The following is a 26,842-nucleotide window of genomic DNA, read 5'->3' on the forward strand; positions in this document are numbered from 1 at the left end:
TCGAGCTAAAACAAACTAGTATAAACTAAAACCTAGGTAACGTATATTTGATTCTAAGATACCCTCACGTTCCGTATTTATTTTGAATGAAAGTCAAAAATATTCAGACTTTTTACAGCCGCCACAGGGCACTTAAAGATTGCTGTTGTGATTGTTAATAAAATCTGTAAAAAGACCCCTTGGAAGCAAAGAATGCAACCAAAATGAATAATAGCAGACTCGGTTTGATTGAGTCTGTTCATGAGAGGTAATGAAACGTGCAAAACCTCTCACGCCCCCTAGAACCGGCTTAAGCGGAACTCTATTACATATATGCTGAATTGACTCCATGATCCCAAAGGACCAGAAAATATAACAACACTGAATCCAAGTACCGGGAGACTTTTTACAGCCGCCACACGGCACTTAAAGATTGCTGTTGTGATTGTTAAGAAAATCTGTAAAAAAGATCCCTTGGAAGCAAAGAATGCAACCAAAATGAATAATAGCAGACTCGGTTTTAATTGAGTTTGTTCATGAGAGGTAATGAAACGTTCAACACCTCTCACGCCCCCTAGCACCGGCTTAAGTGGAACTCTATTACATATATGCTGAATGGACTCCATGATCCCAAAGGACCAGAAAATATAACAACACTGAATCCAAGTACGGGGAGACTTTACATCTGTAAAAAAGATCCCTTGGAAGCAAAGAATGCAACCAAAATGAATAATAGCAGACTCGGTTTGAGTCTACTTTTAATTATTAGTTTGCTATCTTTTGAAGCAGAAGTCATAAAAAATGCTATTAAAGCTATGCTATCTTTACAGTGATGCTAAAAGATGCACCGTTGTTTTACTGTAGTTGGTCGACATCCTATAATTGAGAATAGTAACAGGGTTAAGTCCAACAAAATTACAACGGTTATGTGTGCATGTTCAGTAAACATAGTTTATTTCAATTAAAAACATAAAGTGCATTGTTGGAGTATTTTCAATGTTGCTAATTTTTCAAGGTGGAAAATTTGAGTGGCGACTGTTACGTATGTAACAGTTTAAATTAGCTTTATCAAATAAGGGTCGACATTATACATGTAAGCTTATTTTGTCATCTAAAATAGAAGAAAACTATTGGTACCCAAAACCTTTCTGAATAAAACACAAATAGGCTTGATTTATTGAGAAACAGCATGTGATTTATATGTATTACATTTTCATGCACGTTGTCTATAACCTAAACTGATTGCAATATTTTATATTTTCTCATGAAAATATATAAAATTGTGTATCTTAACAGAATTATTTGATGATGTCTTATTAAAAAATACAGTAATTTTGATAAATTTACGAGTTATTTAAAATGGCAAAGATGGAGTTCGGGTGAGTGGGGTATTTTAACCCCTAAAATTTGGTAGAAATCGTCATAATTTGGAAAACATTGTTACAGTTACATAAGCAAAACTCTAATATCTGAAAGTCAGTATTGAAAGAATCTATTAAGAATTCGTGTGTAGCCAACAATACTTTCAAAGAGAGAGAATTCCGCATTTTTCAAACACACCGTTTACTAAAATGAATATAATTTTCATTTTACATACGATAGAAAGCGACATCCGGTCTTAAACAATCCCGGAACGAATGTATTTATGGCTGAAGTGGATGAACCTTTGCCTAATTTCTGGGTTACGAAATCGAAAGACTAGAGGACTTACAGAAACTGGCACACAGACCATGATGTCAACCATTCCCTCAGCAAGAAAAGTTGATAACTTAAATAAGTTTAATTGTTAAGAATAGTTTGGTTTTAATGACAGCATACTGGCGCCAGGAGAGAGTTACCCTTACTGACTAAGTAGTTGACTCATATGAATGACATAAAACTCCTACTTACACCTATATAAGACTTTCTAATCCCTAAGCACATGATGTTTACTTTTAGGTGCGGCTTATTATTCCTACGTTTTATTCGCAAACACCTGCGTTCGACTTTATAATTCCTATATACGACATGTCTACTCGTACGTAAGAAAACAGCAGCTCACACGTGGGACTTACTAACGCCTACGTAGGACTTAAAACTCACAACTATAACGACTTCTTAAAAAGTATTATTCAGTAAAGTTTCCTAGTATTCAGCCATGCTGTTTTTCAACTTGCGATGCTCTGCGGTCAAATTTGCCGTGCTGGTTCATGTTAAAGCTCACTAAACTTCTTTCTTCATATCAACCACGATCGCAGATCTGATGTACGCATACCTGAGAGAAATGACATAATTCGGGTATTTCCACATATTAAATCCCAATTACGATTAACAAAACTTGCAATTGTTGGAATATAACATGAAAATCGTCTGAGTGCATGACAGATTAAATAACCCATTTTAAAGGTAGGAGGTATTAGGATCTATTTACCGTAGACATCTTTTGACAACACCATGAAGCATATTTTGACAAAATTACTGACCTTTTTCCTGTAAGAAATCAATATTTTCAAAGTTCCTATTTGTTCCAGCTTATATCAAACTTAACGACGACTTTCTTTGAGAGGTTTTAAGCTTTACAAGCATGGACATTCAAGTTAGGTTACACCTTCCTAAACACGTGACTAAATTAAGTCACTCCGATCATTATATTGCAATACTTCGGGAAAAAATCAAATATGTTTAAGTTTTTCTTTCATGTGATTTTTAAAAATGAATCATTCTATAATAAAAAGTAATGTATGCACTTTGTAAAGTTACTAACATTCTAAATATGCCTGAGCTGTGGCTTAATTGGCCTTAGGGACCAAGAAGTCATTATTTCAGAAAATGTTTACACGTTTGCAATGGAGGCACATTTTAATATCATTTTAAATGGAACGGAGAGAAGAGTATAAATAACTAGCTGTTATATTATCCGAAAAAGTATAATTTTAGCTCTTATAGGCCACTGATATTTTTCGTTTAAGTTCAGATTGATCACATCTTTAGGGAACATCAGGTTTTCGTAAAAAATGTATTTAAAGGTCTAAAAGCAGTTTACGAAAACAAAACATAGAAAGAAAACATGGGGGAAAGGATTAATACTTTTCAGGTAAAATGCTATTCAGTGGTTTTACGTTACCATTATCATGGCGTTTATTGGCTTTTAAACCGAGCCTGCAACATTTTCGTTTTTTGTCGTGTTGAGCGACCTGTGAAGTTTCTACATTTTCTATTTTACCCAAATATTACACTCCGATTATCGATTTTGATTTTTAAAAAAGCAACACAAAAACCTAGCCATATTTGGATAAAAAAAATGTAAAACCATCGATTCAATGCATGCAATATGCATTCCAGCAGTGAAAAAAGTGTAAACACAAGTGTAAACACTTGCCGTTGTTAGCGAAAATGCGCAAAATACCCTACAGTAAGCAAGTTCCCACGACATATTGACCATTCTGGTGTAAAGAAAATCTATTATGTAATTTGCCAACATTTTTACTATGTCAAAACTATCCAAATTACTCGCACGTATATTTAGAGTATGAACGTATTTACTGGTAGCACCAGTAACGGATTATTTGATATTTGCCCTTTAAGCAGCAGGCGATTGGCACAGACAGCGAGTTTTGTCTAAAAATATTTAACCCGTTCTAATCAAAACCATTACATTTTGTAAAAATAAAAGTACGCATAAAGTTATTGTATGGTCTCTAAAAGACGGTATAATATTGCTAAAATATATTTTGTCTGATTTTCAAAGCAAACATTTAGGCTATAAAGTACCAGTAGATACAGAAATAATACAATTATACAGCACATTAAAAAATACAGAATATGGTAAACAGAAACAGCCACAATGCGTATGAGACGTTGCCTATGAAGAGGAAAAATCTCAAAAATCTAGCGTTATATTTTTGAGGACTTTCATATGTTTCATTTTCTAACATATTACTTATTCCACACCAAAATGTTTGTGTTGGAATAAGTTCAATTCCAAAACTTAAAATGACCAGCCTAGAATGTTAGATTAAAATTAGACGGAACACTGAGTTATGTCTGCCTTCAATAGTTTACTGTTAGAGCTCAAATCTTGAATATGTACACTGTTTCATCGAAAGTGGAATATATCAGAGGTATTTTTGGTACTAAACCTATACTGTATAGCGGGTAATTTCTGCGGAATTTTATTTCTGCTAAATCTGCGGATCGAGGCTGTCAAGCAGCAATAAATTCCACACATTTAAACTATCAGCAAATTATTTTGACGCATAAATAAACTTTGATATTTCCTTAATGATATGACCCGTTATCTTTCTCTCACGAGTTTTTCTCTGCTGTCAAGCATTTCACACCGTATCGATTGTGTTTGATTGCTTTTGTTATTGTATACCACTTACAAAGATCTGTTACACGTGTTCGTTTTGATGCCTCTGTAATAGCGTGCGAGTGGTGAAATTTCACTTAACTAGGTGGAACACAGTTTTCAACAATTGTTTTTCTTTTATTTCTTTACAAATGGCATTCATTTTCAAAGGGGGGATGGGGCAACTTTATAAGAACATTTTAAGTATCCGTCGTACGTGACAGTACGGCAGAACATGTAATGGTCAGGTAAACATTAGTAAAGATGTTGTTCGTTTATCAAATATTACTGTGTTTTGATGATATACTCCTAAACCTTAAACAAACATATTAGTGTGTGTTGTAACTGTTGTAACTGAATGGACTGTAAACGTACTATGTACGAGATTTCGCATTTGTAAATATTTGTAAATAAATCGTAAAAGTTTTACCAACAGTATTACATTTTATGAAAATGTCTTTCAAAATGAATTACTGGTACTTGACCTAAAGTTTTTATTTTCAACTTTTTGATCATTTACGGTAATGAAAAGAAATCAGATTTAAACATAAATCAGCTGCGCTAACTTCACTGTCCTAGATTCCGGCCTAGAAAATGCCAGCAAGACATAACTGACGAGAACGATATGCATTTCAGTCGTTACCTATGGCGTCGTAAATGTGGTAGCTATTTCCCATGCACAAAATATTCTTCGGGTTTATGCAAAGAGCAAAATTTAATTCCTGCTTTTCGCGAAGGTCGCAGAAATAAAAAAAAAAACGCAGAAATAAACTAGGCCCATTTTAGGCAAAAACCGCTGATTTTTTTTGTCCGCAGAAATTACCCGCTATACGGTAGTGGGTCGGATTAATTTATGCAGAGGGTGTTCTACAAAAGGCCCGGCCACTCGACCAGCGTCTCACATTTTGAATTTTACCACGGATAAACTCGGAAGTGCAAATTGTTTGGAGTACACTTCTACACTGCTACACGTGCATTGATCTGGTAAACCATTTGTAAAACCGTCTAGCAAGAATTCAGCCTAGCAACAGTAGAACCCAATTCACATACTCGCCTTTGCATTTTTTAACAGAGGCGGGCACATGAGCAACAAGATCATCGTCAGCTACGCGTAAAACGGGCAAAGCAGTCGGATGATCAAATGAATTGGTAATTAGAAGTGAGTTGTGTAGCAGATGCAAAACACCCGGAAATGAGTTAAATCGGTATCGAAATACCTGAAACGAGTAATATTATTGTAGAACTCACGGAAGCAAGTTACATATTTGCCGAACTTCCGGAGCGAGCTGTGTAAAGGTAGAACTCCTGGAAGAGAGTTCAGATTTATAGGATAGCAATTATGTACATGAACAAAAATTAAAATTCCAAGGGTCTGTTGATAAAGTAAATTATCATGATTAAAATTGTATTTGTAGAAAAAATAAACAAGAGCTGTCACTTATGGTGACAAAAGCCCCCGCAGCACCTTGACCTTTGACCTGGTGACCCCATAGTCAGTAGGGGTAGTGTACACAAATAGTACTATCAGCATGTGAAGTTTGAAGGTCCTGGGTGAAGTGTGTCGCTAGTAAAGTGCCTTCATGCAAAACGTTAACGTTGGCCCCATTGACCGTGACCTTTGACCTGGTGACCCCAAAGTCAGTAGGGGTGGTGTACACAATAAGTACTATTAGCATGTGAAGTTTAAAGGTTCTGAATGAAGTGGTTTATCAGCATGTGAAGTTTAAAGGTCCTGGATGAAATGGTTCGTAAGTAAAGTGCCTTCATGCAAAAAGATATCGTTGGCCCCTGTGACCTTGACCTTTGACCTGGAGACCCCAAAGCCAGTAGGGGTGGTGTACTCATTAGGTACTATCAGCATTTGAAGTTTAAAGGTCCTGGATCAAGTTGTTCGCGAGTAAAGTGCCTTCATGCAAAAAGTTTACGTTGGCCCCTGTGCCTCGGTGACCCCAAAGTCAGTAGGGGTGGTGTCCTCATTAAGTACTATCGGCCTGTGAAGACTAGAGGTCCTGGGTGAAGTGGTTTGTAAGTAAAATGCCTTCATGCAAAAAGTTAACGTTGGCCCCTGTGACCTTAACCTTTGACCTGGTGAACCCAAAGTCAGTACAGGTGGTGTACTCAATAAGTACTATCAGCTTTTTTAGTTTTAAGGTCCTGGGTGCAGTGGTTCGCGAGTAAAGTGCCTTCATGCTGAAAGTTAACGTTGACCCCATTGACCGTGACCTTTGACCTGGTGACCCCAAAGTCAGTAGGGGTGGTGTACACAATAAATCAGCATGTGAAGTTTGAAGGCCCTGGGTGCAGTTGTTCGCGAGTAATGTGCCTTCATGCAAAACGTTAACGTTGGCCCCTGTGACCTTGACCTTTGACCTGGTGACTCCAAAGTCAATAGGGGTGGTGTACTCATTAAGTACTATCAGCATGTGAAGTTTAAAGGTCCTGGATGAAGTGGTTCGCGAGTAAAGTGCCTTCATGCAAGAAGTTAACGTTGGGACGAACGAACGAACGAACGAACGAACAAACTAACAAACGAACGGACGGACAATTGAAAACTAATATGCCTAACTTCGGGGGCATAAAAATAAATCAAAGTTTTTGGACCTTGGACAGAGAAAAACTTTAAACTGTCAATTGTCAATTGTCACAGTGTGAAATCAACAATTGTTTTTCATGCAGGGTTACAATTTAAGATCGCTAATGACTAAAGTTTTATCAGGAGTATGTATGAAGTATGTGTGCAGTTGTATGCTGTAGCAAGTATAAAGCAGATCTATGGTTGTATAGTGGAGTAAGTATGAAGTAGGTTGACATGTAGTAAGTATAAAGTGTGTTCACATTTGTGTCATGGAATACTAATAGAGTAAATATGAAGTATGTCTACAGATGTATGGTGAGAAAGGTATGAAGTTTGACTACAGTTGTTTTACATAGTATTTATCAAGTATGTTAGCAGTTGTGTATTGGAGTAAGTCTGTCACTGAGTATGTATAAAGTCAAATTTCTGTCTGGAGTGGTATCATGGAGTAAGTGTAAGGTATCTCTACAGAAGTTTAAGTAGAAAGTATTAGCAAGTCAACAGTTGTGTCATGGAGTATGAATTTCTTCTACAGTTGTGTTGTTGACATGCACAGAACAAATTCCATAACGCTACTTTGCATTTTACTTTGAAAATCCGCTATTCGACTTAACGGTTTTAATTTACGTTTTTGTATGCAAGCATGTATCTCAGTACTCATGATAGAGAATTGACTGAAACTTCACACACCTTTTCACTGATATACATTGCAGAGGGTTGATAACTCTAGGTATTTGATTGACAGATATCGTAATATCCCAGAAATACAGGGTAACATTGATGAGAAAGCTATGGTTGTGTGCTTAACTTTTTATTTGCTTGACTGATTTGAAACATTTGGACGTCAGGCGAGTTTTCATAATAGGAGTCTATGGGAAAATCGCAGTTTTTAAAACATTTTTGCAAATCGAATTGTTTTCTACATTTAGATTTTGATGAAACATCTCACAGTTATAATTCCATATCCGGACACCACATCCAGGCTTAATATTAATTCTAAGTTATCCGGAAAATGACGTTATGCCGCCATTTCCTGTTTCTCAAACGTGCAAAACTACCGTAATGTAAAATTTATTATAATATAATAGGAGACTGACATTGCCTAGCATCTAAATTGTTTTGTTTCATTAGGCATGCAATGACATTTAACAATACATTCTTCAACATGAAAGTGTTCATATTTATATTTTTACCCCAAAGTAAATTTTATATGTAAATTTTATATGTAAAATGATGACAACATTAATAATTTAACCATAATTGTATTCAAAGATAATCAAAACAATGTGTGCAGCATTTAACAATCTTATTTCAAGCTGATTTAAAGTCTCGTCTTATAGAACAACATATCGGCTTAATTTTGCTAGTACATTATACTAGTTTCTATAATTTATAAGAAACTGTGCAAAAGTATTTCCCGCTTTACTATAAAAATATGAATACTGAATCATTTTAGGACGTTAAAATCAGTGGCTTTAGGAGAAGAAAAAATCATCTCTAACCACTCCCACTACACAAGACAATAAATTTTAATATTTCTTGAAACAGATTGTTTGTTTTCACGACTCATTTCTGTTAGGTCAAAGTACTAATGTGTGAGTTTAATGATTTATTGATTCTTTATTGTGTCTATAACGTTTTAATCCTTCAAAGAAAGCTTTACTTGACTATAAAATTTATATGGAGATCATACCTTTTATCAGTGGAATAAGATAAAATTCCTGCAGGTGAAATGCATCGCAAACAAAGTATCATATGCTCAATTGACCAGGATGGACACAATTCTCACAGCTTTTCTTTGCATGATCATTTGAAAACAAAAGTGCAATTGTACTCGCCCCGGCATTGCTGTTGCCAACGTTTGTGCATTCAAGTTAAAGTTTCAATGCAAATTTCTCTGTTTCTCCATAATATCTTCTTAATTACTGTCCTATCGTCATCACATTTTACATCAGGCTTAATATTTTAAGAACATGCATCTAATAGTTTACGGTTAGGAATCCTATAGGTATGCTTTGTGATTTTTACATTCTCACATTTATATCTAATACGGACTCATAGTATCCGTTATACATCCAGCTCTACCAGCACACACAACACACATATATACACAACCCCCTCACCCCCACACACTGTCTTTGAAAAATAATATCTTGTTTAACTTCACACTCATACACACGGAATCACCCTCCCCCTACACAGACTATCCTTGAAAAATAATATTTTGGTTAACTTCTTCGTAAAGACGAGTATGCTCTTAAAATGACAGCTCTCATTTTAAAGTATATTCATAATTTTCAATTCATTTAAGATGGATAAAGGCCAATTATGTTGAAAATATGTTACGTATCAAAACCGGAACAAGGTGTTGTTTGCCGTGTTTAAGTTTTAACAAGGGGTTTGGAATTGTCACGTTACTATACATTATGAAAAACACTCGCAAAATAACAATATTATATATTCCTTAACATACTACGCATGGATATTTCGGCGAGATATAACTACACCCCGCTGCATCTCCTGATTTCCCAAGACGGTTGCGGCAGTTTTGGGTAAAAAAATCCAAAAACAAATGTACAGTGGCGCCCGCGTGTTGGTTCCCCGTGTACACGATTAAACCCTTGCGTGGAACCATTCATAAACGTTTCACGTTACACGCTTAGTTAATCGTGCAGCCAATCAAATTAGTTTTAAACCGTGTAAGCGTGCGGAAGCGGGAGACGAGTTTTTTGCATTATACGCATGCGCAGCGTGTAGATTGGAGATGGTAAAGCGCATGCGCAGCTCGCGTCGTCTGCATGATGCCTGTGTATGATCACAAGTGGAATTTTTTAACTTTTGTTGCTTCCATTTCAAAGTTTAAATGGAATCAAAATTGGTCTTCATTAATTACCGATTAAAGCTTTGTCTTTAAGAACAAATATAAAAGTTTTTTTTTCTTTTTATGTCATATCGTTTCGTTCTAAAAAGTGTTAAAATACATTTTTAATTCCATTTCAGTGAACTTAGGCAATAAGTCATTAAATGAAAAGGTGAAATTAGTTTAAACAGTATTTTTATACAAGTTATCATAACATGATACAACAGTTCTAAAGATAAAATGAGGATTAGGAAACAAAGTTTGTGTAACTTATTGTGTCCTTCTCCTATAATTACTATACATATTAAACTACTTGTTATGACAGACTGAACATACAAGCGCACAACAAAAATGAAATCAAAAGAAACATTATGTATGAACAGATAATAAAAAGAAGTATAAGGTGAAATTATCCATATATTTTCAAATGCCTCGGTGATGATCTTATACATTTTTAATGGATTTTGCTGCGTTTTTTAATCCACTGTTACAAGGATGAGTGTATTCCAAGTTATCATAATTATTCTTGTATGAAATGTTTTAAATAACTTTTGAGGCTGAATAATTATAAATATAAATTTACGCTGAGAGTAAACTCTGTCACAGAATACAGGCTAGATTTAGTGTGATGATTTGATAGATTATTAATATTATTTGTATAAGAACACAGTGTCATGTTAGAAACATAATTATGAAAAAAAACAAAAAAACACAACAAAAAAAAAAAAAAAAAACCCAAAAAAACAAACAAACAAAGGTCACCATGTTTATTCAACACTTTGTCCTTGAATATGCATATTTGAAAAAAAAATCCAGTTTTAATGAACGGATAACTAATTATTTTTTAGCATTTTTCTGTTTCTAACATGATGCTGTGTTCAAATACAAAGTTTGAACAAATTCTATCATTAGGAAATTGTCCCATCTGTCATACAAGAAACAAGCAGCGAGCGTCTTTAAAAAATGTCTGTAAAAAGAAAATAACCAAAAACATTTATTTTCGGACCACTCAATCAAAGCAGTACCACGTCCTAGAATGTTCCAGTCTCATAGAGTGATAGGGCTTGCGTGGCATTCCCAGTTTGATATTTGTCCTTGATTTTTACGAAGCAGATGGCCCTTACTGTTTTGGGGTCACTCCAGCAAAGGTCAAGCTTACAGGGGCCTGAACATGGAAAACGGTTTCCAATCAATTACCCGAGAGCCATCTGACTTCGAAAAATGAAACTTCATCGGATGATGGGACATGCGGAGTGATTGTCCCTTGTTAATTTCGGGGTCTCTTGATCAAACCGTTTCCGATATATAACTAGAAAATCATTTGACCTAGAACCTTAAAAGTTCAAAGAAGTGGTAATTTTCACGTGGGCTTTCACAGCAGTAAGACATGATGTTAATAGTTTAGAAATATGTGTAATGTTACAAGAACTTGAATTTTAGCTATGAAGCGAGCTTTATATTGTTATTTAGGCAATTTAGGAATCCAATATATGGAAGTTTAATTTGTTGATCCTCTAAACAAACTTTCAAAATAGAAACTTCAGTGATGTGATCAGTGACCAAATTGTTTTCAACAGAAGGATTCAATGTATAAGCTTTAGTGCTATTTAGTTTGTTTTGTAAAACATTACTATAATGTAGGCGCTAAATGAAGATAATATTGTTGGCCGCCTTGTCTGCTGGAACTAAAACATACTGAGAATGAAACTCTTGGATTTCCTTTTTTAAATGTAAAGTAAACTTGGGTTTTGCTGGAAGTAATTTATTTATTTGTTTATTAAATTTTATTCAAGAAACAACAATATTAAAAATATTCCGTTTCCAAGACGTAAATGCATTGGGATGAGTTTTCTCAAAATCAATAGTTGAAGGAATTCCATATTTAGGTCCTTTAAAGAATAATTTAGGAATACGCTTGTCTTAAATAATATCAAAATGACATGCATGGCACCTTTATGATACTTAAATCTTTGTTTTAATTTACACATCAGAAAAAGGTTTATATATTACCATTTACAACTTTATTATAATGTAGTAAAATAAGCGTGTTTGTCCGTGTGTTTGTATTAACGATATTTTTTCATGATTTAGTACATCTGTACATTCAAAAATGATTAAATGACATCATTTAGAATTACTTTACGTCTTAAATTTTTCGATATCGTATTTCAACTTTAGGAAGGTGATACCATCGCCGGTTTAAGACATTTACTCATTGGTTGCCATTTATTCATAGAACTAGTAGGTACCGTTTCCTTCTGTCGAATCCAGGCTTTATTCTACATTATCCGGAAAACGGCGTTTTTGCGATGTTTGCATATCTACTCTATTGAAGCATGTAAACACAAATAAAAGTGTTTAATACAGCATCGTGCATGAACATGATGAAATGTACAGGTAAATTTAACTTCAAGAACGACAGAATTTAACGTTTGGAGCCTTCAGTTCTGCATTAAGCCTTACTGATACATTTGTAGATCACGTTTCCATTTTATTTCAGAAGTGGTTTTAACATTTTCCATAATATTTGGCATACAGCTATCAAAATTTGTATGGACACCCCGCAATAGAACGAAGTGTTTCGTGGAATGCTTACTATTGTAAATAAATCTTAGAAAGAGTTAACAAAATATCGCATGTATGATACGTATCTACATCAACACGCTATGGTTGTGAAACCCGACAACAATATTTGCCATATACGGTAATATTTGTTTGATTTATTATCACAAAACGACAATTCATGGTACAGAAAAACACAATGCACCTTTCCGAGCGTTATTTCAGGCATGGGCAGACACTTCGGTAAAACGACGAACCTTTCGTAGGCCAGTAGGATATCTTCCATGAGAATTACTTCTAGACAACTTTGTAACTTTGCAATGTTTCATGTGCTTTGGACTCGGCCAAGGAGGACCAGGCAATAAGTAAGAGTGAACAAAAGAAATACTGTTAATTATACTTGGAATAAAAATGTTTCACAATTATTTATATGGTAGAAAGTTCACCTAAATTAGAGACCATATGCCGTTTACATCCTTCATATTGGAAATCCAGCAATGGAAGTAGCGTCTGTGCAGCGAAATCAACAAATCATGCTTTATGTCGTGTTTTCCGGGGAAAGTAATTTTCAAACGTTTCAACCGATTTAAGAGATGAAGCTCAAACAGCAGAATGCATTGTATACTTAACATGTTGTCAAGATATGTACCCCAGTAATGACGCCACACATTAACAAACTTACCCCACCCATGTTTATATATTGTCAGAATATACATGACCTACTGTTTATACATCAGTAAAATAACACTCACTCCTTCAATCTACTAAAATATTTTTAGCGAGTTGCATACGCAGCTTCAGAACGGGATTGCTAGGTGCTTGAATGCCAAACTTTATTTAAACAGTTAGAAGGCCAATATTGAAATACAGCTCACTTAAAGCTAATTATTATTAATTTAGGTCTAACCCAGAGATAACGCTAATTGTTCCGTAGGATATTTATTCATCGTTGTAATATCATAACACATATCAGAACAGATTTATCAAGATGTACAACAATGATCATCACAAAGGGAAATGTTATTTAGGTTTGCTTCGCATAAATGCAAAGAGAGTTAGTATAAACCCCGACGCCATTTTTGCTGCATGCTAAAATACTTTTCATCAACGGGGAAATTCTCAATGAAATACAATTACCAATTTAGCATCAAGCCGATGTACCAAATTGTATTCAATTAAGTGAAGTGTTACATTTGCTGCCATAGAAACAAACGTTTTTTTAATGAAATATATATATCATATTATCAAAATAACCTAACATTTATAAGCAATGTCATTTATGAAAAAATGTACGTTTTTCTTATATATTGTGGCTATTTTTTTTGCCACAGCAACCATATTTGTAGCCTTAGCAACAAGAAAGGGCATTAGCATCTCTCTATATTACCATCTATCGAGGGCATTGTCTTTAGATATACACAATACTGCTTGGTATGGTTTGCATTCAAAAGGTTCTTCAATTTAATCCTTTAAAAATTAAAATTGTAAAAAGTATTATCCTGAACGAATTATAAAGAAATCTTTAAAATGTCCCCTTCTACACGCCGATACTAGACCCGAATTGACGTTTCGTCAAACTTTATCTAATCAATTATATAGATAGATGTAGTAGCCGTACGAAACGCTTTGTTTTATTCAATCCAACATATGTTTAGAAAAGCGTACCGAGCATTTGTATAAATATCTCTTGTATTTTAAATTTTATCCTAGATTTCTAACGTCCCACCTCTATCCAGAACGGTGGACCTAGTTCTAAGTTTCCGATTGATAACTAGACGCATAAATCTCTAACTCGGCAGACCGGTAGGATATGACTGGCACCGTATTGATTATGAGCTCGTTAAACGTCATAGGATGATTGTCCGTGGCCGGTAGATAACACCTAGGTTTTGGAATAAGTTTGTCGCTGTGACCTTGAGATGAAAATTGGCTTCCGATCGATGACTGAATAAAGCTATGTCCTTGTATAAGTTATCCGATGGTCTAACTTTTCGTGTTTTGTCATATTTCTGTTGACACGGAGACTGTTTCTGTTGTCAAAGCAACAAAATGAAAGAATTTGAATTATAAATATAGCAGGCTGCTATCCATGTATTTAGTTTCATGAAAAAATGTCTCAATCTTTAAAGGTCCCAACGGATTACACCTTGATTGATGGATGGAAGAACGGGGTAAAAACTATTTATTTTCTGTTGTGAAATCGCGGTATAAATCTTTAATGAAAACCTCGCCCATTTTCGATTTGCTGCGTTCGTCGTTACAATGTACGATGCTCTACAATGTCCCATATACAGGATATATTTGGGGAGCATATATACGTGTATGTATAGCTCTTGATTTAGATAGATTGATAGCCAGTTTGATCAGTAAATATAATGCAAAAGTACACGTAATGTAGTCCTAAATATTTAGTTTTGATAAAGTCTTGTCTTAACTTTGGCGTCCTTCCACATTATATTTCATAACATCAAATAACGTCAAAGAAATACTTACATCGATAAAAAGTTCCTCTTTTTTATATGTTTTCGTGACCACATCGGGTTTAGTAGATACCTATAACAGTATAATAAAGGATTATTAAATTTATTTCTGAGCTACAAGCCAAGGTACAGGTCAGATTAAAGATTTATTTTATAACTCATCGTCTTCCTCAGTGGCCAGTCCGTTACCTACATCTTATTTGTTTTATTTACTAGAAAGTTGAATAATTTTCAGACGGTATCTGACACTTCACGTAAATAGAAACACATTTTATATAAATGAAAGGTAAATAAAATTATAAAACGATAGATAGTAAAGAAAATTCAGCTTAACAAAACCATGAATGAATACAGTTACAATCAAACTTTTATTCATATTAAAGGCTTCCATAAGCAATGGGTGTAAAAGACGATTGTTTTCTGAATTTGATACCAAAAGAATGAAAACAATGCAGCGTATTAAACAAGCTCAAATGAAACATTTAATTCTAATTCTATGTGCATTTAAAAAATAAAAAAACAAGGTTCTACAATTTATTCTTGAATTAGTGGTTTCCACCTTCTACCTTCTTATACACGTAGTTAATTTATTAACATATTTTAAGTTGGAAGGACAGTCACATCGTTCTGACGTCTAGAAAAGATCAACATTAATTAAAAAAAATGAAAAATAATATCATTACAAAAGAGTATAAATGGCGGTGACTTTGAGAGAATAAGGAGAAGAACCATTGAAAAATGGTCGAACATAGTAATTTGTAACAAGAATGATAATTATCATACTTATCAACATGTGCAGTACAATTGTTCATAATCTCGATATTTAACACTATACTAAAATCACCCTTTTAGATGTGGTTGTTTACATACGAGGACAAGGAAGTCAACGCTTCTCAGTTAGTTCTTCAACATTCTTCAGCATTTTCTTTTGTATATTTACTGTAGTCTCATTAGTAAGTCGACATTTCAGGAAATAGTTAAATCAAACAGGTAAATAAATATAGACAGGAAGAAGGTTAATTTAACTGCGAAAAATAAAGAGTTAATATACGGGATTGTACGAGATTCCGTATATTACCTATATACGGGTAGAAATACGGAAAAACTAAAATACAGACGTGTACGGGGCTCGTATATTTGAAAGTCCGTATACTAATAAAATACGGATTTCCGTATACTATGAAATACCGGAATCTTGATATACGGCATCCCGTATATAATTGAAATACGGGAATTTGTAAAAAGTGTTATTCTGATCTTTTACAAGACAGTATATTTCCAGTATAAGTCTGGTGTAAGGGAATAAATTAATTCGTATATGACGAAAATACGGGACGTGTATTTCCCGTATATGTTTCGTATGCCACTCCGTATATTTCCCGTATATGCCGGAAATACGGGATTCAGAAATGTGTATATTTCGAAAGTACGGTATTTATATTTCCCGTATATACTTCGTATACAACCCCGTTTATATTCCGTATATGCCAGAAATACAGGGTTTGAATTTACACGACTTCTGGGAAAATACAGGAAGTATATTTCTCGTATATTTTTCGTATGCGGCACCGTATATGTTTCATATAAACATAGAATTGTAGCTCTGGTTGAAATAAGCGTTTTATTTTTGTGAAACATTGTTTACTTACTTTGACAATAATTGAGTGAACACGAAACAAAGTCATATGACTTTTGACCTTTAAGTGTAACCTTGACATTGAAGCAAGCCATCCAAAACATATGATATGGTGAACATTTGTGTCAAGTTTCTTGGAAATTCTTGAAGGGGTTCAAGAGTTACACAGCGGCCACAAAATTACTAACGGACAAACTGACACCGGCGTCGTAACATTATACGCACCCTTCGGGCGTATAAAAATCAAAGAGATGGATTAATTCATCCTTTGCGCGGTCTGTACTCTACGTGGCATTTATATGCTTTATTGTGTCTGAAAGGGCGTATGGACCGTAATTAAACTTAAATATAGATAGATAATTAATTCATCCTTTCTTCCACGTTCAAAACATTTTACAATGTACAGTGTATATTCTTTCTTGTTTTTTTAAATTTCTACATTCAGTGTAACCAGACAAAGTGTTCATTCCCGATTTTCGCATAAGAATTTTTTTTTCATTCGTAGTAGAAAACCGTTTGTCACGGGGTACCGAAGGGATACTGCCTTAATTATAAAGCTTTATTTAAACGGTTGTACGAATTCCTCCGTAGTGTATTGGTCAAGATGGTTATGGTTTATGTTTGCTTAGGCAATCCGGGCTCGATTCCCAACTCATAAATATCTTTGCTTGGTTTAGCATTCTTCTGGAAAAATGTTTAGAAAGAATAACTCATGTTCATAATATGTCCAAGTTTCATTTTTAAAGAAAGATCATTTTAGCCACAATATGGAGTCCACGTCCTGTAATATTGATAGAAAAAAGATGAATTTCGTGTAGTAACATATTCAAATGGAAAATCAAAGACATGGAGTAATTCATTCTTTGTTCTAGCGCGTTTCTGAACTTCAAAAAGAAAAAAAAAAAAAAAAAAAAAAAAAAAAAAAAAAAAAAAGAAAACATTCGCGGACCATCTCAAATATAAAATCAAAGACCTTGAGTAATTCATTCTTTCTTCTTGCATGTTTCGAACAATTCTGATTCGATGTTAATATTGTTCGATATTTCAATACAAGCAGTTAGCTTAGGATTCATAAAGCTATCATTTTCATTCCATGTCAATTCTAATGAAACATGATTGATAAATTCATGCAATCAATATAATTATGTAGTGAAAATTATATTCTTCGGCCATTTCAAAGGCCAAACGTTTTGCATGTTTTCGAACTTTTACATGTATGCAAAATAGATACTAATATTGAAATAGATGTATAATACTAATATTTCATGTACTGAAAACAAAAACACAACATTCGCGGACCAAAACATGTATAAAATCAAAGGCATGTATTAATCCATCTTTCCTTCTTGCGCGTTTCAGAATTATTTCTACATTCAATCTAAATATCCGATTGAGAAAAAAATAATTCATCTCTATTAAGTTCTAGATATAAACACATTCGTGGATAGTCGCAATTGTAAAAATGAAATGCAGGTATTAATCAACTCTTTCTTCTGCAAATTTCCAGCGCTCGTGCATGCAATGCAAATATTTATAGAAAAAGATGACCTTATCCATTCCTTTGGCGTACTTCCAGTTATTTTTCATAACATCAAATAAAGTCAAAGATATACTTACCTTGATAGACAGTTCATCTTCTTTAATTGTTTTCTCAACCTCCCCGGATGTGGTATGTACCTATTACAGTATAAAGGAATATTAAATTTATTCCAAGATTATTTTAAAACTATTCGTCTTCCTCGGTGGCGGGGCCTCCGTGGCCGAGTGGTTAGAGTCGTTGACTTCAAACCATTTGCCCCTCATCGATGTGGGTTCGAAACCTCATTTGGGATGTAGAATTCTTCACGTGAGGAAGCCATCCAGCTGGCTTACGGAAGGTCGGTGGTTCTAACCAGGTGCCCGCTGATGTAATTGTGCACGGAGGGGCACCTGGGGTCTTCCTCCACCATTAAAGCTGGAAAGTCGCCATATGACCTAAAATTGTGTCGGAGTGAAATAACCCAACAAAATAAATAAATAAATCTTCCTCAGTGGCAAGTCCGTATGCTACAGCTTATGTGTTTCGTTTAACAGAAAGTTGAATAATTTTCAGACGGTTTCAGACTTCGAATAAATAGAAACACATTAGTTTAATTTGGTAAAATGTTTATGTATATGAAAGATAAGTTCAATGAAAAAAACGATAGAAAGTTCAGCTTAATAAAGGCATGATTGAATTACAGTTAAAATGTTATTCATTTTAAAGGCTTCCATAAGCAACGGGTATAAAAGACGATTGTTTTCCGACTTTGATAAGCAAAGAATGAAAACAATGAAGCCGGATATAGTGTTATGGCCCTTGGCAAAATGCAGCCAAATAACTTAATATCTCGGAAAAGATTCCAATGATCCACTGATTTGTATTGTTTTCTTCTGATATATATGATTTAAGCTAATTATACAGTAAATAGAAAAAAAAAGTTTGCCTTTTAAAGTGGAATATGCAACATTTTGCAACATTTCTTATAAGAAAGAACTAGGTGAAACATTAACACTAACGAAAAAAAGTATTAAAATCGGACTACAATAAAAAAAATAAGATATAGCCATTTGAATACCATCTATGTACTCCAAAGGAAGGAAGCAATTTCGGACACAGTGATATCATCACTCTTTCCTTATATTGGCATTACCATATATGGAAAATCAGTGTATAGCAACTAAGAGAAACATACTACATGTAGTATTTATTGACCATGATATAATATAAACCTTAGTATATGTTTAAAAGTGTATACCTTGAATTTAAGCTCCGCGTTTAATTGTATTTAACATAATTTTGCCATATATACAATATTTGGAAATGCCCAAATAAGGAAAGAACGATGACGTTACAGTGCCCCAAAACGGCTGTTGTTTATTAATTGATAATATTTTAAATTAGCTTATATATTTTGTTTGTAGTCCGATTTAAATTTTTTTTCGCCACGTTATAGTATTCCTTAAAGTATTTCTAAATAAATACATTGTCAAATATTGCATATTCCCCCTTTAAAATTGTATGATAAGCTAGACGTTTGTTCATAGGAAGCTGGTGAGCCCACATTTTCAAAATGGCCGCCTCAAATTATGCTATTTTCTATTTTCTTAAGCATTAATTTCACGATGTATGCATTTTATATGTTACATAAATGCTAATGTGTATTAATCAAGCACAAGTGAAACATTTAATTCTAATTCTTTGTGCATTTAAAAGATAAAAAGGTTCTACTAGCTTTTATTGAATTAATGGTTTTTATATTTTTATACATGTAGTTAATTTATTCACATATATTCCGTTGGAAGGACAATCATCTCGTTCTGGCGTCTAGAAAAGATCAACATTAATTTAACAAAGATTAAAGAAATATCATTACAAAAGAGGACAAATGGCAGCAAATTTGGGAGAATAAAGAGAAGTACCAATGAAAAATGGTCGGCCAGAATCATTTGTAACAAGAAATGATACTATTCAATACTTATCAGCAGGTGCAGTACAATTATTCCTAATCTCTGAATTTCACAAACTACTAAAGACACCCGTTTAGATGTGGTTGCTTACATAACAGGACAAGGAAGTCAATGCTCTTCGGTTTGTTCTTCAACATTCTTCAGCATTTTCTTTTGCATAATAAATGTAGTCTCGTCAGTTAGTCGACATTTCAAGAAATATTTAAATCAAGCAGGCAAATAAATATATACAGCAAGCAATTTGAAGATCAATTCACACCAAGTAGATTACTTAGTTCTAACTTTGCAATGCAATAATTGCGGTTGCCAAGTCTTTAAAGCGGCTTTTTTTTTAAAGGAACATTTTTTAATAAAGTGGTCATAGCTCATACATGAAAATGATATAATGAGGCATTGTTCAGGACTCATTCATTTGGGTAATTATTATACTTAATTCCCAAGTTTGCACCTGTTCATATTCCGTTTTCTGCAGGTATTGGATTAAATGTGTTTAAAATCATGACATTACGAAATAAAAAGTATCAAATGTTTGATATAAAGTTTCATAGTTAAACTGCATGCGTTTATGTATTTTATGACTGATCTTCCGTAAGAATAAAGAATTTCAAATTCATACAGATATTAGAGAATGTAATAGTTACAGTCAGAATGAAAAATGTTATCCAAGGTAAAGTGTGTGTGAGAGGGAATGGGGGTGGGCATGGAATTATTCTTACTCAAAATTAGATGCACACTTGTTACATCAACATACTTATATGCTGTAATTTGGCTTTAAGCAATACTTGTTTTTGTAAGGCTGCAGACAGTTTATAAAAGTCACATCTTACCTATTCACTTTTAATAGTTCACAACAGCTAATGTACGTTCATGTTGCCTTAAAGTTTTTTCCATATCCATATCCGAAATCATGAAATCATATTTAATTTGAAGCATGCTCCCTGTTTTAGCTTTTGTGAAAGCTCTACTATTACATATAAGAAGTATTCTTGTTAAATTATTTACGTTAAAATGTAAGGAAAATCAATCAATATCTCTAATTTCATCTCCAAATGTGTTTCTTTTAATTATAACAAATATCCATTGTAGCAGGGACCTTTGCTACATGCCTTATTGCCCATAAATAATACGTAGTATAATTAAGTTGAATTGCTTGAGCATGCTTTAAAATGAATATACTTTTTCTTTTGATGAATAACCACAGTTTACCATTTAAGAACAAGATTTATTAAAAAGACGAATTTCTACATGTATTTACGTTTGAAATGTATAATTTCATGTATAATACTCACTTCGTATCAACATTATAAAAACAATATCTTGCCATTTAAAACTATAAATGTCTCTGTTTTGTTAAAAATTCATGTTTATTTGAATGCTAGATTGAATGTGTATGGTAAAACTTACAGAAATATAAGAGCCATTTAAAATTCAAATATGCCACCATTCTCACAAATCGCCACAAATTATACTACGTAAAAATCTGTCAAATATTTATTTGAACAAGTTGAAGTCAGTAGGAGCAACTGGCTACCCTAGAAGTCATTCAAGTCAATAAAGTGTAGTGTGACACAGTGTCGTTGTAAAACATCAGCTACCAGTCCTTAATGGGCGTTTGTTCATTTCTTAATTTATATTATGTTTTTTTTTTTCATATTGTTCCATGTAAATTGCTAAAATATTTTAAGATTTATTTTCAAAATTTGAAAAAAAAATCTTCACTTTCGGTATTTTTCATCGAAAAAAGTTCACAAAAGTGAGTAGGAAACAAGATTTTTGTTTCATTTGTACCCATTATTGTAAAAATATAGTATTACAAATATGACTTGACTATTTGATATCAAATAAGTATATAATAAAACCTGTAAAAATAATAAAACTTATTGTGCTGTCTTGATGTATATTTTGGTTGGTATTAATAAAAAAGCAGCAAATTATGGAAATGTTAAAAACTCGCTGTAACAGTGGTGTTCAAATCATTTTTTTTTCACTAAAACAAGCTCGGTGTCTCATTGTTTTAATTTGTTCATTGTTTTAAGCACAGATTTTCCTATCATATATGCAAATTGGAAAAACTTCCATGAAAGGAAAAAACCTATACGACTTTATCTTGTTTAGCTAAACATATAAAGCCATGTTAAAATGTTAATAATGAAGATCCATTGATTGGTAGTCGTTTAAATTATATACCACCCGAATTTCAGTAAAAACGCTCATTCCTTAACAGACTCCAACTAATGTTTGTGTTTAATACATTGTCAGAATATCCATGTACTATTGCATAATCCCGCCGCAAAACCACTTACAAACACATCCTTCCTTCAAGCCAAAAATCATCTTTTAAGTTTCATATACATGTACTATTGTTTACATGGTATACTGAAATGTATATTATTAAGAGTGCAATTTAAGGTCAAGGTCGAGACTGCGTGTGGTTTCACTTTTCCCCCAAAAAGCTAAAAGAAAAATCACTTACTAACATACATCCACATTGCACGAAGATCACTGATGAAATAGAGTCATCTTACAAAGAGCGTTAAAATTCTATCCTGAAAACTTTGCGTCACTTTTTTCCGCGACCGAAATTCCATTGTTTTCGTTTTGAAATCTTCAACTTCGTTGTGACATGTTTACATATACTCTTTGTGTGGTGCGGCTTCTGCTCGCAACTCTTCATATTATGAGCGCTAAGCTTGCATTGTGTTCTGATGCGCCACACAAACATGACAATGAAGTCAAACCCATGACCTGATCTTTGTGGCACTTGTAATTTAGAAGTGAAATGACATCATCCAAACCGATGCATATTTTGTGAAGATTGTAATACTTGGTTTCACGCCAGGATATGAGTACTATTAGGTTCCAGTTACATTCCGATTATTCAAATGAATTATGGCAATGTACAAATCGTGGTGTGCCACATTTTAATTCTTCATTTTTCGACAATTCAAAACCGATCTGGATCAGTCTTTCTCCTCTTTCAGTATAGACAATGCATCTGTTCAGTAACCATGATGAGCAAAACATTTTATGACATTACACTTTAGCCCACCAATCAGCAAACCTTCAGATAACAGCAAAAATTTAAACCGTCTGCCAACACCATCAAATTAAAACATCAGCATATATAAAATTTGAAAAAAAGTTACTGTGAATTGGCAAACTACGATTTTTATCTATGCTAGATAACGTAAACCGTGATGTAGAACTTCGAAATGAATCTTGGCTAAATAAAAAAAATCTGATAAGATTTATAGAACTCCTTTAAGAATAAATCAGAAGAATAGGTTTCAGGTCATGTACCAAGTAAGATTATTTCTGGTAAACAACATCTTCCTCGGCTGAATTTTGGAATAAAAAAGCCGATTAATAAACGAGAAATTCTACACAGTAAAGTTAATAAAGTAAATATCTCACTCTGTATACCAAACATAGAAGAAATAAATTCAAAGGAAATCTCGAAATGCATACAGAGATTATATGAATAGCATTGTTTGTAGTCCTGCAGAAAATAAACATGGCACAACTAAACATTTCAAGAGTTCTATAAAAAGTGTATGCAATCATTTTTGTGGTGTTGCTCCATTAAGAGAAATGGTGTTTAAAAATCTATGCGCAAAAGGTAAGTCTGAAATTATAAACAGGCAATTTTCTTCTGTTTTCACAAATGATCCAGATCATAATCTAACAAACCTTAGACCTAGCCATTTTGCCTGCATGACCGAAATGAAAGAAGGAAAAACTTAAATCCATACAATGTAGCAGGTTTAGATGAGATTAAACCAAGAATTTTAAATGAATGTTCACCACCCTTTACTGCCTTATTCAATTAATTCTTTAAAACTGTTTTGTACCCTCAGGTTGGACAGAGGCCTTTGTAACGTATGTTTTAAAAGTGATTGTAAAAAAAAAAATCAAGCTTCAAATTGCAGGCCAGTGTCTTTAACCGATATAGCTTTATGATCTTAGAGCACATAGTAGTTAGTAATATTTGAGATCATTCAGATGTTTCTTTATTCTGGTGGACAGTCACGTGTTTTTCAAGCTCGGCGGTCTCCGATTGAGCTCAGTCAGTAAAGCGAAGCCAGGTTGATGTTGCCATCATGGATTTCTCTAAAGCCTCTGATGTAGTCCATCATTCCATACTGCTCTTAAAATTAGACCATAATGACATCAGGGGCTCTACTAACTCATGAATAAAAGCATTTCTGGGAAATCGAACTCAATATGTTGCAGTCGATGAGGCAACAAACAGCCCGACTCCTGTAAACCAGGCGTCCCTCAGGGTCGGTTTTAGGACCTCTCATGTTTCTGCTTTACATAAATGACCTACCTGCGTCTGTGTCTTCTAGCATGCGCCTTTTTACAGTCGACTGGATAGTTTATAGGACTATATGTTCTCAGAATAATTCAGCTCATCTGCAAGGGGACTCCGACAGTGTAATATTATTTGAGCAAAAATTGAAGCCGTCACTCCTTGTAAACAAATACCACATTTTGCAAGTATCTGGGTCCAAAAATCCTAACGACAGTCTATACCTTGCACAATCTGCCTCTGTCTGTTGTCATTCAATCCATTTATTTAGGCATGAAAGTAGGTTCAACTTTTTCTTGGCCTCCTCAATAAAATACAGTTTCGTTTCCGCAATGCTTTCACTAAAGCCTATGATGTAGTCCATCAGTGCATACTGCTCTTAAAATTAGCCCATAATGATATCAGGGGCTCTACTCATTCTTGGATAAAAGCATCTTTGGGAAATCGAACTCAATATGTTGCGGTCGAAGAGTCAACAACCAGCTCGACTCCTGTAAATCAGGCGTCACTCAGGGTCGGTTTTAGGCCCTCTCATGTTTCTGCTTTTACATAAATGACCTACCTGCGTCTGTGCCTTCCAGCATGACGACTGTATAGATTATAGGACTATACGTTCTCTGACTGATTCTGTTCAGCTGCAAATGAACTCAGACATTGTAATATATTTGAGCAGAATTGAAGTCGTCATTCTCCGTAAACAAATACCACACTCTGCATGTATCTGGGTCCAGAAAATCTATGAATACAGTCTACAACATGTATAATCTGCCTCTGTCTGTTGTCAATCAATCCATCTATTTAGGCGTGAAAGTATCATCAACTTTTTCTTGGTCTCCACATGTTAATATAATTTCTATTAAAACTAGCCATAGCTTAGGTTTCTAAAAATGTAGCATAAATTCTTTTAAAAGAGCTTGCCAGGCAGCTGCCTATATATCGAATATCAAGTTTAGAACATTGTTCTAAAGTCTGTTCCACCTATTACGTTTACCTCGTTTCTGAATTATCAGTATCGATAAAATCGTCCAAAAAACATATTTATATACCATACATCAATATCTCTAGACCTTTTTTTCATTTTTTCAATAAAGTGTATTTTAAAGATATAATCTTGGATTTTTCTTTTTTCCCCATAGGCCGTAATGCTATATGACGTTACGTCGACTTTCCAATATGGCGGCGTCCGTAGCGCAACAAACTAGGGGTCAACTCAAAATTAAAACGCCCGAGTTAATATTTGAAAATACTGTGACGCTAATTCTTGGGGAATTCATGTCAGGCCACCTCAACATGAATAAATAAATAAATAAATAAATAAGAAAATAGAAAGAAACAAACACAAAAATCAATGGCATTCTAAAAACAAATGTGCGTGCGAGCGTCTCGATATTTTAATAACACATGGGTATTCTTCTTATATTATGTTTTCTGTTGTTAGACCGGAAAATTATAATATAACTTGACTTCTGTGGATTTGACCTAGATAGATATTACCTCCCGGGAGTATTTTTATGGATTTAATTAATAAAAGTGGAAACTAAACTTCGCAGTCCGTAAGGATATTCCCTTTCAATCACGTCACATTAATCTGAACGGACAGGACAAGGAAAAAAAATGTTTTAAACATAAAATGGTTAGATGTCTACTACTCGAAATATTTGCGTTGAAATACGTTCATAGTTACAAAAACTATCTTGACCGTTTAGAAATAGAAATATTGGGTTTTCCTAAATAATTTTGTTAACATTTCTGTATTTTTTAGTTATATTTAGGACCCAGATCTAATTTATAAAGAAATATCAGTTTATGTAAATGTTCCACTGAAAGGCCAAATTTTTTATATTGGACCAGTGACGGAAAACATACAGAAAAGTAATAACGTAAACAATTTTTTTCTTAAGACTCCATATTTATGTTGCATGTAAACTCCTTTAGTCACCACTGTGGATAAAAAATGTAGAACGGACAATGGCCCTTTTTCAAAGGTAACAATTTAACGTTTTACTGACAGGGTGTAAAATTCCACTCGCCCGCTCGCATTGGCGAGTTAAAGTCTGAGTAGGACGAGTGGACCTCGCTGTATACTCGACCGATCGGGCGAGTGGTTTTTTACGTCCTTACTTTACCAAAATTCAGAAATTACAACTCCAAAACCTCAACAAACTTTGAGATGGTTCAGTCGCTACCTGGATTGACTGGAATTTACCCGCGAATCGTAAAGATATCAAAACGTCATGCCGGTAATTTTCCATTCCACAAGCACGTGCGACCTGTCGTATTAAATATCTAATTTACATCGACACGTACACAAAAACCGTGCGTAGTGCATTCATTTTTTAACATTTTCGCTTCAAGTTTTCAACACCTCTTGAGAAATAATACTATTTGAATTCTATAATGATTTTAATAAGATATCGACAGAAATGTAGGCAAAATTCTATAAAAACGGTCGAATTTTCATATAATCATTTGTAAAAATTCAAACAGCGCGATCTTAGTTACTTATTTCTTTCGAAAAGTAAATAAATGATGAATACTCTGGGCATAAAATTCAGACTTTTGACCAGAAAGAACAAAAAACAGAATAAAAAAATCTTAAATAATGAAAAAGCGGCAGCA

The 26,842-nt window shown here is 33.9% G+C and overlaps 1 protein-coding gene across 1 annotated transcript in view; it reads right to left on the reverse strand.

Moving 5' to 3' along the window:
- The window catches only part of LOC128554808 (transient receptor potential cation channel subfamily A member 1-like), a 63,288-nt gene that overhangs the window by 25,313 nt on the left and 11,133 nt on the right, over positions 1–26,842 (reverse strand). Inside the window, exons 3-4 of the mRNA XM_053536122.1 lie at positions 18,040–18,099; positions 14,800–14,859 (exon numbers count right to left, since the gene is read on the reverse strand). Of these exons, the coding sequence (XP_053392097.1) occupies positions 14,800–14,859; positions 18,040–18,099 (120 nt within the window). The remainder of the gene's footprint in view (positions 1–14,799; positions 14,860–18,039; positions 18,100–26,842) is intronic.

The sequence above is a fragment of the Mercenaria mercenaria genome, unplaced genomic scaffold (assembly GCF_021730395.1).
Source record: "Mercenaria mercenaria strain notata unplaced genomic scaffold, MADL_Memer_1 contig_764, whole genome shotgun sequence".
In the NCBI taxonomy this organism is placed as follows: Eukaryota; Metazoa; Mollusca; class Bivalvia; order Venerida; family Veneridae; genus Mercenaria; species Mercenaria mercenaria.